At 42.6% G+C, this 16,185-nt stretch overlaps 1 protein-coding gene across 3 annotated transcripts in view; it reads right to left on the bottom strand.

Moving 5' to 3' along the window:
- prkdc (protein kinase, DNA-activated, catalytic subunit) overlaps positions 1–16,185 on the bottom strand; it is a 248,835-nt gene that overhangs the window by 98,739 nt on the left and 133,911 nt on the right. For all 3 annotated transcript variants that reach the window (XM_043688290.2, XM_043688291.2, XM_087986422.1), the window contains 2 exons: positions 14,807–14,938; positions 954–1,059 (listed from right to left, as the gene is read on the bottom strand). In XM_043688290.2, coding sequence (XP_043544225.2) covers positions 954–1,059; positions 14,807–14,938 — 238 coding nt within the window. The remainder of the gene's footprint in view (positions 1–953; positions 1,060–14,806; positions 14,939–16,185) is intronic.

The raw sequence follows: 16,185 nt of genomic DNA, 5'->3' as shown, positions 1-16,185 counted from the left end.
ATGGAGGTTGGCAGTGAAATCCCCTCAGAGGCTGCAAGACATTAGGTAACTGCCCTGAAGCAACTCCAATGTATAATTCCAGACTTTATCAATACAAGATACAAAAAATGTCGCAAGTAGAAAAGTGTCAGAAATCTCTCCCTTCTCCATATTTACTGAGAAAATAACTATCAATCCATGAATACCTAGTTTTATATGAAAATATTTTATATTCTTAGTAACAGTCGAATAGGTGAGCCATCAGGGCATCATATTCTAGTTACTGGCTGGTCCCAATAGTTCCTCAAACAGTGACTTTACAATTTACCTCCCACCTGCAGGACAAGAGACCAGATTAAAACATTCAGAGAAAAGTTATAGTGCTCTAATCTGTAACACAATTGTCAACGTAAACAATACTGCCCCCCCCCTACTATGGTATGACATTTGATATAGGATAATAAAGAGGAAAGTCATGAATTTCTTCAATGAGAAAGAGAAAAGTGCATGCTCGATAATAACTGTATCCACATTTACTCATCTCTGCTCTAAGACGGCTGTAAGATACAAAGACACTGATGTGAGACTGAAAATGTGTTGCTGGAAAAGCGCAGCAGGTCAGGCAGCATCCAAGGAGCAGGAGAATTGACATTTCGGGCAGGAGCCCTTCTTCAGGAATGAGGAGAGTGTGCCAAGCAGGCTAAGATAAAAGGTAGGAAGGAGGGACTTGGGGGAGGGGCATTGGAAATGTGATAGGTGGAAGGAAGTTAAGGTGAGGATGATAAGCCAGAGTCGGGGTGGGGGCGGAGAGGTCAGGAAGAAGATTGCAGGTTAGGAAGGTGGTGCTGAGTTCGAGGGTTGGGACTGATGTGAGACATAAAGACATTGCAAACTCAGATACAAAACCAATAAGCACATCTCCAAAAGCACAAAGAAGTTGTATGAATTAATTACTTAAATGTAATGGTACTCACTTTTCCTGCTAAGTATTGTAGGACAAGCCCAAGGACCTCTGCAGCTGCTGCATAGACCTCTTTATAACGTGTTAAGGAAATGTTATGCACCAGTCTCTGAAAGAACCTGACAGAAGTAAAATAGAAATGAAAACAATCTAATGTAATTTTGATTGATTAAATGTAGTTTTCTGAGAGTATTTAGCATAAGGCATCACTATATACTATTAATGCTGTACACCAGCAAATGTTTTCCCCATTTGCCAAACACATTAATCTTCACTTTTTGAGACAAACCTGAAGTGTCTTAATTGAGTCCTTTACACCAAGTGCAATTATCTGAGCAGTTAAATTATGTGTATCATTCAAGCCAAACTAATTAAAACATAAAGTTTATTTTCCAGTCTGCTTGGACCAACTAAAGAGCATTAGGCATTATAGTAACCTAGCTCAATGGGAGGGATACGTTCTTTATTGGAGACTAAAATTGTGCAGGACATAATATAGTCAGGTGACCTTAACCTACCTATTTTCCACCAAGCAGCTTATGTATTACTATCCTTGATGGTTTTGGGACACTCTTTGAGGAACAGCACAGACAGGCTGCAGTATGTCAGGAAGTCGGAAGCAAAGAGTGAGATACAAATGCTGACTGAATCCTGAAGGACATACCTGCCAAAGTACATTTGTGGCAGATGGTGAGACAACCAACAGGAAAAAAAAACTAGTTGATCTTATCCTCACCAATCTGGCTGACTCCAATATATCTATCATTGCACTACCACCATGCTAAACTGTATAGATTTAAAACAGAGCTGTCACTTCAAAACTGAAGATCCATGAGGTGTTGTGGACTATCAGCAGCAGCAGGACTGTATTCAACTAACTTATATCCCAACAGTCCAGTATATCAATCATTACTCTCACTATCCATGGCAGGCACTGCTGTTCAGAAGGGCAAAAAAGACTTGTAGGGCCATAGTCATAGGGGATTCTATTGTGAGGGAAGTAGATAGGTGGTTCTGTGGCCAGAAACGGGACTCCCGGATGGTATGTTGCCTCCCAGGTGCTCGGGTCAGGGATGTCACCGATCGGCTGCAGAGCATTCTAAAAGGGGAGGGTGAACAGCCAGTTGTCTTGGTGCATATAGGCACCAACGATATAAGGAGGAAATGAGATGAGGTCCTGAAAGAAGAATTCAGGGAGCTGGGAGAGAGGTTAAACAGAAGGACCTCAAAGGTAGTGATCTCGGGATTACTACTAGTGCCACGTGCTAGCCAGTGTAGAAATGAAAAAATAGGCAGGATGAACACGTGGCTTGAGAGATGGTGTAGGAGGGAGGGGTTCAGATTTGTTGGACATCGGGACCGGTTCTGGGGAAGATGGGACTATTACAAAATGGACGGTCTACATCTGAACCAGATCGAAACCAATGCCCTTGGGGGAGTTTATGTTACTACTATTGGGGATTTTTTAAACTAATGTGGCAGTGGGCTGGGAACCAGAACAGAAAACAAGTAGGCAGTGAGGTGGAAACTGGAAGAATTATAAAGAAAGCATTAATAAAGGGAAGAGTAGGCAGAGAGCAGATGAGCGCAAAAAAAAAAAACTGGTGGAATGAAATGCATCTACTTTAATGCAAGGAGTATAGTGTGTAAGGCAGATGAATTTAGGGCTTGGATTGGTGCCTGGGAGTATGATGTTATTGCAATCACAGAGACTTGGTTGAAGGAAGGGCATGATGATTGGCAATTAAATGTTCCAGGATATAGATGCTTCAGACAGAACAGGGAGGGAAGTAAAAGGGGGAGTGGAGTTGCATTGCTGGTGAAGGACTATATCACGGCTGTGCTAAACGAGCACACTATGGAGGTCTTGGGTAGTGAGGCATTATGGGTGGAGCTGAGAAATAAGAAGGGTGCAGTTACATTGTTGGGGCTGTATTACAGGCCTCCCAACAGTGAGCGTGAGGTAGAAGAACAAATCGATAAACAGATTATGGAAAGATGTAGAGGCAATAAGGTAGTGGTGATGGGAGATTTTAATTTTCCCAACATTGACTGGGATACACTTGATGTCAGAGGTCTGGATGCGGTAGAATTTGTAAGAAGCGTCCAGGAGAGTTTTCTAGAGCAGTTTGTCAATAGTCTGACGAGGGAAGGGGCCATATTGGACCTGATACTGGGGAACGAGCCAGGAGAGGTGGTAGAAGTTGCGGTAGGGATTTGTTTGGGAACAGTGACCACAATTCTGTAAGTTTTAGAACACTCGTAGATAAAGAACAGAGTGGTCCTAAGGGAAGAATACTAAACTGGGCCAAGGTCAATTATATCAAAATTAGGAAGGAGCTCGGAAATGTGGATTGGATACAGCTATTTGAAGGGAGGTGTGGGAGGCTTTCAAAAATAGGTTAAAGGTAATCTAGGATTGGCATTTCCTGTTGAAGGCAAAGGATAGGAAGGGCAAGATTCGTGAACCATGGATGACAGGAAAAATTGTACGACTAGCCAAGAGAAAAAGGGAAGCATACATAAGGTCTAGGCAGCTAAGAACAGAACGGGCCCCAGAGGAATATCGGAAGAGTAGGACAAGTCTTAAACGAGGAATCAAGCTGGTTAAAAAGGGTCATGAAATAGCTTTACCGAGCAGAATTAAGTAGAATCCCAAAGCATTTTATTCTTATATAAGAAGCAAGCGGGTAACTAGAGAAAGGATTGGTCCACTAAAAGATAACAAAGGTAGGCTGTGTGTCGAACCTGAGAGAATGGGTGAGATTCTGAAATGATTACTTTGTATCAGTGTTCACTGCGGAGAGGAACATGATGAATGTTGAGATTAGAGATAGAAGTTTGATTAGTCTGGATCACGTTGACATAAGTAGAGAAGATGTGTTGGGTAGGCTAGAGATTATTAAGGTGGACAAATCCCCAGGACCAGACGGGATCTACTCCAGGTTGCTGAGGGAGGCGAGAGAGGAAATAGCTGGGGCTCTGACAGATATCTTTGTGGCATCCCTAAATACAGGTGAGGTGCCGGAGGACTGGAGGGTTGCTCATGTTGTCCCCCTGTACAAGAAGGGGAGTAGGAATATTCCGGATAACTACAGACCAGTGAGCCTGACGTAGGTGGTGGGAAAGTTGCTGGAGAAGGTACTGAGGGATAGGATCTATTTATATTTAGAGAAGAATGGGCTTATCAGTGATAGGCAACATGGTTTTGTGCGGGGGAGATCGTGCCTTACCAACTTAATAGAGTTCGTCGAGGAAGTGACCAAGTTGATAGATGAAAGAGGAAGTGACCAAGTTGATGTCATATACATGGACTTTTGTAAGGTGTTTGATAAGGTTCCCCATGGTAGACTAATGGAGAAAGTGAAGTCATATGGTGTTCTAGCTAGGTGGATAAAGAACTGATTGAGCAGCAGGAGACAGAGAGTAGTAGTTGAAGGGAGTTTCTCGAAAGGTGACCAGTGGTGTTCCACAGGGGTCAGTATTGGGGCCACTGTTCTTTGTAATATACATAAATGATCTGGAAGAGGGCACTGTTGGTATGATTAGCAAGTTTGCAGATGACACGAAGATTGGTGGAGTAGCAGAAAGCACAGGGGACTGTTAGAGTATACGGGAGGATATAGATAGACTGGAGAGTTGGGCAGAAAGGTGGCAGATGGATTTCAATCCAGACAAATGTGAGGTGATGCATTTAGACAAGACTAATTCTAGAGCGAATTAGACAATGAACGGAAGAGCCTTGGGAAAAGTTGATGGGCAGAGAGAGCTGGGAGTGCAAGTCCATTGTACCCTGAAGGTTGCTGCACAGGTGGATAGGGTGGTCAAGAAGGCATATAGTATACTTGCCTTCATTGGACGGGGTATTGAGTATAAGAGCTGGCAAGTCATGTTAACATTGTACAAGACATTGGTTCAGCTGCATTTAGAACACTGTGTACAGTTCTGGTCGCCACATTACCAAAACGATGTGGAAGCTTTGGAGAGGGTGCAGAGAAGGTTTACGAGGATGTTGCCTGGTATGGAAGGTGCGAGCTATGAAGAAAGGTTGAGTAGGTTAGGTTTATTTTCATTAGAAAAAAGGAGATGGGGGGGACCTGATTGAGGTTTACAAAATCCTGAAGGGTATAGACAGGGTGGACAGAGACAAGCTTTTTCCCAGGGTGAAGGATTCAATAACGAGAGGTCACTCTTTCAAGGTGAGAGATGGAAAGTTTAAGGTGGATACATGCGGCAAGTACTTCACACAGAGGGTGGTGGGCATTTGGAACACGTTGCCAGCAGAGGTAGTAGAGGCAGGTACGGTAGATTCATTAAAGATGCGTCTGGATAAATGCATCAGTAGGTGGGGAGCAGAGGGATACTGGTGCTTAGGAATTGACCGACAGGTTTAAACAGTACATTTGGATTGGCTCAGGCTTGGAGGGCCGAAGAGCCTGTTCCTGGGTTGTAAATTTTCTTTGCTCTATCCGACCAGAGGGCCAAAGCTAGTTCAAATCAGAAGCTAGCAGGACATTCCAGAAACAGCATCAGGCATTCCTTACAATCTGGTGAAGCTGTAACACAGTAGTATTGTCAAAAAAGCAAAATAACCACAAGCAACATGTCATACGCAGGAAAATCAAACCCACAACAAATGGATCAATTTAAAGCTCTGTCCACCCACATCCAATGATCGATAATTTAACAATTAAATGGAGGAAGAAACTCCAGAGATGTCCACATTGCCAATGATGGGGGATGCCTAACACAGCAGTTTTAAATACAAGATGAAGCATTAAAGCTATCTGAAGCAGCAAAGACAACTGAATGATTCATCTCAGTCTCTTCTTGAGGTTGTCAAGAAGAGGTGGAGAATTTTCAAAGAATTATAGACAGATTCAGTGAGTCAGCAAAAATTTGGCAGATGGAATAAAATATGGCAAAAGCGAACTTGTCCATTTTGGCAGGAGGAACAGAAAGGAAATTTACTACTTATGTGGAGAGAGGTTGCAGAACTCGGCCGTACAGAGGGATCCAGGTGTCTTGGTACAGGAGACACAAAGTTAGTTTGCAGGCTCAGCCAGTGATTAGGAAGGCAAACAGATTGTTGTTGTTTCAAGGGGAATGGCATACAAAAGGCAGAATATTTTACTGCACAATGCCTTGGTGAGATCATATCTGGAGAACTCTGTACAGGTTTGGTCTCTTTATTTGAGACAAAACATGAAGCATTTCAGAAAAGATCCATTGACTCATTCCTGAGGTGAAGGGCTTATATTCTGAAGAAAGGTTAAACTGGTTAGACATATATCCAGTGGATTTTCGAAGAATGTTGAGCATATAATAATTTCTTGAGGGGCTGGATAAGGTGAATACTAGAAAGGTGGGCCATCTTATGGGGAGACAAAATCTAGAAGTCTCCTTTTTAAAGGCAGCAATGATGAGAATTTCTTTCCCCCTCAGAGGATCATTGTAATGTAGAAGTCTCTTTCCAAGGTACTGGATGCTGGGTCACTGAATCTATTAGCAAGATATTTAGTAGACAAGGAGTCAAAGGGTTCTTGGGTGCAGAGAGAAAACTGGAGCTGAGACTAAAATTAGATTAGCCATGATGTTTTTAAAAGGTACAGAAAGTACAAAGGGCCAAACGACCCACTCCTGCTCCTGAGCCCTATATTCCTATGAAGGCACATCACTGTCACCTTCTCAAAAGGCAATGATAGAAGGTTAATAAATGCTGTTGCCAGTGATGAAGCCAGCTCAACAACTGGAATTGAAATAGCATTTGTCTAATTGGATGACGTTGTATTGGGACAATAATTGAAAACACCAGGAATGAAATGGGGAGCCGAATCTGATGCCCAAACCTTGCCAATCAGGAACAAGGAATTTAAAAGTCTCAGCTTGTGATATACAAATATCTTAACATTCACAACATATCTCGGGAGTTGCAAGAAATTTAAAGACATTCTGAATCATTATATGCATTGAAAGAATTTTGGTTTTATCAAAGAGAGAGCTAGCCTGATGCATCCCTTTCCAACTGATACTAGGCAAAATTTTTTAAAAATACCTTACAAAAAGTTCTTAACAAAATACAGTGTATGCTGTTTGCAATTTAACAATCTATTTATAGCCTTTCTAAAAAAAAATTAAATCTTTGTTTGCTAGTAGCTAAATCTTGCAGTTTATCACATCGTGCCCATTTCCACTGTGAGGAAGTAGCAGAGTAGCAATGTCATTCGATTAATAAGCCAGAATTCCAGGCTAGTAGTGTTCAGGGTTCATTGGTCTGAATCCTACCTTGACAGATGGTGAAATACAAGCTCAATTTTTAAAACTCTTGAATTAAAAGGAAGCCTATTGGCAACCATGTAACTACTCATTACTGTCAAAACCTATATGGTTCACAAATGTGAACTTTCTTTCAGGGAAGTTAACAGGAGCAACTGCAGGCCATTTAGCCTTTCAAGCTTACGTAGTCATTCAATAGGATCACAACTCAATATCCAACTGTTCCCACTTTCTCTCCATACCCTTTGGTCCCTTCAGTCCTAAGAATTATATCTCATTCTTTAAATCATCCAATGTTTTGGCCTTAACTGCTTTCTACAGCAAAGAATTCCACAGGTTAAACACTCTCTGGGAAAAGAAATTTCTCTTGTAAAAGCCTATCACATATTCTGAGACTGTGACCCCTGGGTCTGGTCTTCCAGATCATCGGGAACATCCTTTCTGCAATTACTTTGTCGAGCCCCGTTGGCACTTTATAGGCTACTAAATGATTCTCCCTCAATCTTCTAAATTCCAGTGAATATAGCCCTGATCCAGTCTCTCATCATACATTAATCCTGTCATCCCAGGAATCAGAAATGTCCTTTCTCATAAGGAGACCAAACTGTACTTAATATTGTACAAATTGTCTCACTATGAAGGCCTACATACCATTATCTGTCTTCACTGCATATCACCACCTGCATGCTGACTTTCAGTGACTGGTTTCAGGTCTTGTTGCATCTTCCCCCTTTCCCAGTCTATAGTCATTGAGATAATAATCCGACATCCTTCACATTTATGCACAAGATATTCATCTGCCAAGTGCTGCCAACTTACTCAACTGGTCCTAATGACAATGAAGCATCTCTATCCTCACAGCTCACCCTCCTAACCCAACTTTGCATTTCTACAAACTTGGAGATATTATATTTAGTCCCTCATCTAAGTCATTACTATATACTGTGAATAGCCTGACTCTAAGCACTGATCTCTGTGGTAACCCACTAGTCAGTGCTGCCACTCAGAAAAGACAAATTTATTCCTGTTTGCCAACCAGTTCTCTATCCATGTCAGTTCAATACCCCCAATCCAATGCACTTGAATTTTGCATGCTAATCTATCATGTAACACCTTGTCAAAAGTCTTCTGAAAGTCCAATTAAACCAAGTCCATTGGCTCCTCCTTATCAACCCTACTAATTACATCCTCGAAAATCCCAGTAGATTTATCAAGCATAATTTCTCTTTCATAAATTCATGCTAACACTGTCTACTCCTGTCACTGTTTTCCAAGTGCTCTGTTATTAATTCTTTTAAATTGGACTCTAGTGTTCTCCCCATTACTGACATCAGGCTAAGTGGTCTATAATTCTGTTTTTTCTCTCTACCTCTCTTTTTAGTTAAAAGTCACACAATACCAGGTTATAGTCCAACAGGTTTGTTTGGAAGTACAAGCTTTCGGTGTGCTGCTCCTTCATCACGGGAGTTCCTTTCGCCTTCAAGAGTAGTGAGGTGATGTTGCAGCTGTATAGGACCTTGGTAAGGCCACATTTGGAGTACTGTGTGCAGTTCTGGTTGCCTCATTTTAGGAAAGATGTGGAAGCTTTGGAGCAGGTGCAGAGGAGATTTACCAGGATGTTGCCTGGAATGGAGAATAGGTCGTACGAGGATAGGTTGAGTGTGCTAGGCCTTTTCTCATTGGAACGGTGAAGAAAGAGGGGTGACTTGATAGAGGTTTATAAGATGATCAGGGGAATAGATAGAGTAGACAGTCAGAGACTTTTTCCCCGGGTACAACAGAGTGTGACAAGGGGACATAAATTTAAGATGAAGGGTGGAAGGTATAGGGGGGATGTCAGGGGTAGGTACTTTACCCAGTGAGTGGTGGGGGCATGGAATGCGATGCCTGTGGGAGTGGCAGAGTCAGAATCATTGGTGACCTTTAAGCGGCAATTAGATAGGTACATGGATGGGTGCTTAAGCTAGGACAAATGTTCGGCACAACATCGTGGGCCGAAGGGCCTGTTCTGTGCTGTATTGTTCTATGTTCTATGTGTTCATTAATCTTACGCTCTTTACAGACTGAGAGGCTTTTACAATTATTTTTCAACTAAATCTTGTACTCTATCCCCTCCCTCTTAATCAGTCCCTTTCTCCTCTTCATTGCAATCTAGACTGCTCTCAATCCTCAGGCTTGCTGCTGTTTCCGGCCAATTTGTACACCCCTTCCTTGGATCTAATACAATCTATAATTTCCCTCATTAGCCAAGGTCGGGCCACCCTTCCCATTTTATTTTTGTGCCAGACAGGAATGAACAACTGTTGCAGATCCTCTATACTTTCCTTAAATATCTGCCATTGCCTATCCACTGTTATCCATTCATGTAATGTTCCCTAATTTAACCTCGCCAGCTTGTACCACATAATTTCTTTTATTTAGATTCAGGACCCCAATTTCAGAATCAACACCATTACTCTCCACCATTATAAAGAATTCCATCATATTATGGTCACTCTTTCCCAAGGAGTCGTGCACAGCTAGACTGCCAATTATTCCTTTCCCATTACACATTATCCAGAGCAGGATGGTCTGTTCTCTAGCAGATTTCTCAACATAGTGATATCCAGAAAACTATCTTGTAAATACTTCTAACGTTCTTCCTCTAGGGTATTGTTACTGATTTGATTTGTCCAATCTATATGCAGATTAAAGTTGCCCACAATTATATTGGTACTTTTATTGCTTGAATCTGTGATTTTCAATCTAATGCCTTCACCAACATTACCACCACAGTTCAGTGATGTATAGAAAACCCTATTGTTTGCTGCCCCTTGGTATCTCTAAGCTTTACCTATACAGATTCTACTTCACCACAACCTATACCATTCTCCACAATTGCATTCATTTTCTTGTTAACCATTAATGCTTCCTCACCTCCTCTTCCTTTTTGCTTCCTCTTCCTAAAAACTGAATACCGCTGGATATTCAGTTCCACTCCCGGCATGTAGAATCTTAGCTTGCATAGTGACCTTCTCTCTGTATGCGCTAAACACGATACACTCAGCCTTGCCTTGTCTCACTGTGTCCCAAGCTGCTGCTCCAGCTCTGATATGTGAGCTTCCAGGAGCTGCAACTGGAGACACTCCCTGTACTTATTCTGATCCAGGGCATTGCAACTGTGTCCAACTTCCCATTTAGAGCAAGAGGAGCACACGTAGCCTTGCCCTTTTCTTTCAGAATTTACCCCTTTATATTAAATGTTTAGATTTCCCTCTGCCATCTTTAAGTAGTCTTTCTTACACGTGACTCCTGTTGTGGACCAGGACCGACCCCCTCAAAACATTTCAAGACAGTAGCCCATAACCTAACTTTGCTCGTTGTTTTAAGAAGGTGTAACATGGATATTCCAGAAGGGATCCAGTTGGTCAAACCATGTTGCTTTAAACAAAACAGAATTTATTTTCAAGATTACCAAATGAAACACAAACAAAAAAGAACAGAATACCAAATAACATAACCTATCCAAAAACCCAACAGATCATCCCAACTTAATGATGCTGTTCCAAATACTTGCGACAATCCCCCTAAACACCCCTTGACACAAAAGGTAAAATCAAACACAGGGTCTTATAGGAGAGATGTCAGAGAGAGGAGGAGGATCAGCATGGACCTACTTCTTTGGGTCCAGCAGCTTTTACAACTGCCTGACTGCTTTCAGTGAATAACCAGACAAACCAAACCAGAGAAAAGCTGAGGAGAGAGATCAGAGTTGACAGTGTGGTGCTGGAAAAACGCAGCAGGTCAGGCAGCATCCGAAGAGCAGGAGAATCGACATCTCAGACATAAGCTATTCATCTGGAATGAGGCTGGTGGGCCGTAGATAAATGGGAGTGGGGTGAGGTTGGGGGAAAGATAGCTGAGAATGAGATAGGTAGATGAAGATGGGGGAGAAGGTGACAGGTTAAAGAGGAAGGCGGAACGGATTGATGGCAAAGGTGATGGACAAGTCAAGAGGGCAGTGTCAAGGTGAAGGCTGAGGACTGGGATAATGTGGGCGAGGGGAAATGAAAAAGTTGGTGAAATCCACATTGATCTTGTGGTTGCAGGGTCTCAAGGCAGAATATGAGGCATTCTTCCTCCAGGCATCAGATGGTAAGGGTTTGGCAATGAGGGAGGCTCAGGACCTGCATGTCCTTGGCAGGCTGGTAGGGGAGTTGACGTGTTCAGCCACGGGGCGGTGGGGTTGGTTGGTGCAAGTCATAAAGTCAGAGATGTACAGCATGGAAACAGACCCTTCGGTCCAACCTGTCCATGCCGACCAGATATCCCAACCCTATCTAGTCCCACCTGCCAGCACCCGGCCCATATCCCTCTAAACCCTTCCTATTTATATACCCATCCTAATGCCTCTTAAATGTTGCAATTGTACCAGCCTGCACCCCATCCTCTGGCAGCTCATTCCATACACGTACCACCCTCTGCGTGAAAACGTTGCCCCTTAGGTCTCTTTTATATCTTTCCCCTCTCACCCTAAACCTATGCCCTCTAGTTCTGGATTCGCCGACCCCAGGGAAAAGACTTTGTCTATTTATCCCACCCATGACCCTCAAAATTTTGTAAACCTCTATAAGGTCACCCCTCAGCCTCCGACACTCCAGGGAAAACAGCCCCAGCCTGTTCAGCCTCTCCCTGTAGCTCAGATCCTCCAAACCTGGCAACATCCGTGTAAATCTTTTCTGAATCCTTTCAAGTTTCACAACATCTTTCCGATAGGAAGGAGACCAGAATTGCATGCAATATTCCAACAGTGGCCTAACCAATGTCCTGTACAGCCGCAACATGACCTCCCAACTCTGTACTCAATACTCTGACCAATAAAGGAAAGCATACCAAACGCCTTCCTCACTATCCTATCTACCTGCAACTTCACTTTCAAGGAGCTATGAACCTGCACTCCAAGGTCTCTTTGTTCAGCAACACTCCCTAGGACCTTACCATTAAGAATATAAGTCCTGCTAAGATTTGCTTTCCCAAAATGCAGCACCTCGCATTTATCTGAATTAAACTCTATCTGCCACTTCTCAGCCCACTGGCCCATCTGGTCCAGATCCTGTAGTAATCTGAGGTAACGCTCTTTGCTGTCCACTACACCTCCAATTTTGGTGTCAACTGCAAACTTACTAACTGTACTTCTTATACTTGCATCCAAATCATTTATGTAAATGACAAACTGTAGAGGGCCCAGCATCGATCCTTGTGGCACTCCACTGGTCACAGGCCTCCAGTCTGAAAAACAACCCTCTACCACCACCCTCTGTCTTCTACCTTTGAGCCAGTTCTGTATCCAAATGGCTAGTTCTCCCTGTATTCCATGAGATCTAACCTTGCTAATCAGTCTCCCATGGGGAGCCTTGTCGAACGCCTTACTGAAGTCCATATAGATCACTTCTACTGCTCTGCCCTCATCAATCCTCTTTGTTACTTCTTCGAAAAACTCAATCAAGTTTGTGAGACATGATTTCCCACTCACAAAGCCATGTTGACTATCCCGAATTAGTCCTTGCCTTTCCAAATACATGTACATCCTGTCCCTCAGGATTCCCTCCAACAACTTGCCCACCACCGAGGTCAGGCTCACCGGTCTATAGTTCCCTGGCTTGTCTTCACTGCCCTTCTTAAACAGTGGCACCACGTTTGCCAACCTCCAGTCTTCCAGCACCTCACCTGTAACTATCAATGAAACAGATATCTCAGCAAGAGGCCCAGCAATCACTTCTCTAGCTTCCCACAGAGTTCTAGGGTACACCTGATCAGGTCCTGGGGATTTATCCACTTTTAACCATTTCAAGACATCCAGCACTTCCTCCGCTGTAATCTGGACATTTTGCGAGATGTCAGCATCTAATTTCCCCACAGTCTATATCTTCCATATCCTTTTCCACAGTAAATACTGATGCAAAATATTCATTTAGTATCTCCCCCATTTTCTGTGGCTCCACAGAAATGCCGCCTTGCTGATCTTTGAGGGGCCCTATTCTCTCCCTAGTTACCCTTTTGACCTTAATATATTTGTAAAAACCCTTTGGATTCTCCTTAATTCAATTTGCCAAAGCTATCTCATGTCCCCGTTTTGCCCTCCTGATTTCCCTCTTAAGTATACTCCTACTTTCTTTATACTCTTCAAAGGATTCACTCGATCTATGCTGTCTATACGTGACATATGCTTCCTTCTTTTTCTTAACCAAACCCTCAATTTCTTTAGTCATCCAGCATTCCCTATAGCTACTAGCCTTCCCTTTCACCCTGACAGGAATATACTCTCTCTGGATTCTTGTTATCTCATTTTGAAGGCTTCCCACAGGTGTCCCAGTGATGTTCTCTGAAACAATCCGCAAGTTGGTTTCCTGTCTCCCAATGTAGAGCAGACCACATCGGGTGCAACGGATACAGTAGATGACATTGGTGGAGGTGTAGTAAATCTCTGTCGGATGTGGAAGGATCCTTTGGGGCCTTGGATGGAGATGTGGGCACAGGTTTTGCACTTCCTGCGGTGGCAAGGGAAGGTGCCGGGTGTGAGGTGTGAGCTGTTGGGGGACGGGGATCTGACGAGGGAGTCACAAAGGGAATGGTCTCTCCAGAATGCTGATTGGGGTGGAGAGGGAAACAAATTTCTGGTGGTGGGGTCCGTTTGCAGGTGGCGGAAGTGGCAGAGGATGATATGATGTAAGAGAAAAGCTGAGCTGAGAGAACTAGCCACTCCCTTTTTACTGTAGTTGTTTTTAAACTTGAAAGGCTTTTGCCTGAGGCAGTATCAGTTAGCAATAATCAAATTGGCCCTAAAATCCTTCAAATTTAGACTTCTTGGAGGCAGCTCTCTGAAAAAAAAAGCCAAGGACATCATAACCTTGTTAAAGGAGCAGCATCATCACATTCCTGACCCACAGGTGACCTCTCCAGCCAATCATGGATGGGCAACAAATATTAGTCTGGCGAGCATTGTCTATATCCCTTGAATAAACACTAAAAAAAATTAAGAGAAATTTCTGGATGCACAGATCTGAATACTATTTAACTATATGGATTTTAATCATTAATCCTTCTCCTTTAGCATCAATGTGTAGCATCAGAATCAGCTGCATGTCCTCAAGTCTCATGGGTGTTTGACTTATTAATTGAATAGCCCACAGGATTATACGTGTTCAGACCAGACAACTTCGTAATGTCATACTAACAAATGGTGCTAGGAGACTGAGATTTTGACATATCAAATCAATGTTGATTCCGTATATACACATTTACAACGTGTACTGAAGGCAACATAAAATATAATTTCATTATTAAACAAAGTTTTATCCCAAAAGCCAAGCACCGCAGATGCTGGAAATCTGAAATAGAAACAGGAAATGCTATTAAACTCAGCAGGTCAGGCAGCATCTGTGGAGAAAAAAGCAGTGGTAACATTGAGCCCAAAACGACCCTTCCTTATAATGTTCTACTTTGACGACAATTTTAGGTCTATTAAAGGCATTTTAGGAAGTTTAAATAGATTTACAGTTTCAGAATCATTAAATTTTTGCAGCTAAGATTAGTAACTATTTTTTACCTTACCTTTCACTGTCAATTTCACATTTGCAATCATATGGAGGTAAGTTATTGGCAAGAACAATCCCAAGCAACTGGATGCCCACAGAGTTGTCTTTGGTATTCGGATCCCTTCCAGCAAATCGATCAAAGATCAGGCTACACAATTTGTAGTAAAATTTTCAAAAGTTAAGATAAAGCATGCAGCAAAGATCTTTTACAGACAAACACAATGCTCCAAAACTGTAATTTCTTTAAAGCAACTTTGCCTCATTTTCCTGCTTTCTATCCTGTTAGCTATTACAACTTTTGTAGCTCATGCATAGAAAGATGCTGCTAGAAATAGAAAATTTTATTTGTAAAGAAACATTTGCAAAGTTGGGATTGTTTTCTTTGATATGGAGGAGGCTAAGGGGACATTTAACTGAGGTTTGCATGGGTTGAGATAACTGCTTTTGGGGAGGGGAGGGAGGGAATACTTTTAAACTTGCTTGTAGTAACATTAACTGAGGAAAATAGATGGAAAAGGTAGAAACCTTTAATGCATTTAAAAATAGAATCTTGTAGAGGCGCCTGAAATGTTGCATCCTCAAGGACTTCACCCCAACAGGTGGAAACTGGTCTTAGGTTGAACAGCTCCTGTTTCAGCTGGAACGGATATAATGCACACCACAGCTTCCCTGTTTCTTCCTTATACAGAGGAACCTTGATTATCCGGCATTCGATTATCCGAATTTCGGATTAGTCAGCAAGATCACAAGATTCGGGTGCTTGACTAAACTGTGTTATCCGGCATTCGATTATTCAAACTTCCGATTATCCAACAAAATTTAAACTGTAGGGACCCATTCCCCTACAGTTACCCCTTCACCTAACACTACGGGCAATTTAGCATGGCCAATTCACCTGACCTGCACATCTTTGGACTGTGGGAGGAAACCGGAGCATCCGGAGGAAACCCACGCAGACACGGGGAGATTGTGCAAACTCCACACAGAGAGTCGCCTGAATTGAGGGAATTGAGCCCGGGTCTCTGGCGCTGTGAGGCAGCAGTGCTAACCACTGTACCACCGTGCCGCCCTTCCCCGCTCGTGTTGTTTGGATGATCGAGGTTGCTCTGTATATGGGAGGCTAATGCTAACAGTCAACATGGCTATCACTCAACATAGAAGGTCATGTTTTCAACTGTCAGGTGAAATACTTGACAATAAAATCAATGTTGACATGATGCAGCATTGAGGAAATGCAGCACTGCTTCAGGTGCCTTCTTGCAAATGAAATATTAAACCACAACTGTCTTCTTACGTACACAATAAAGACTATTTGGTCATTTTCAAATTACCGTTATGAGGCCTTACTGTAATTATTAATTTTTCTCCAGTAAAATAGTAATTACACATTAAAAT

This window comes from Chiloscyllium plagiosum, unplaced genomic scaffold, assembly GCF_037043375.1.
Source record: "Chiloscyllium plagiosum isolate Xiang-an unplaced genomic scaffold, Cpla_swu_hap1 HiC_scaffold_4, whole genome shotgun sequence".
In the NCBI taxonomy this organism is placed as follows: Eukaryota; Metazoa; Chordata; class Chondrichthyes; order Orectolobiformes; family Hemiscylliidae; genus Chiloscyllium; species Chiloscyllium plagiosum.
This window is presented reverse-complemented; position numbering and strand designations above follow the sequence as displayed.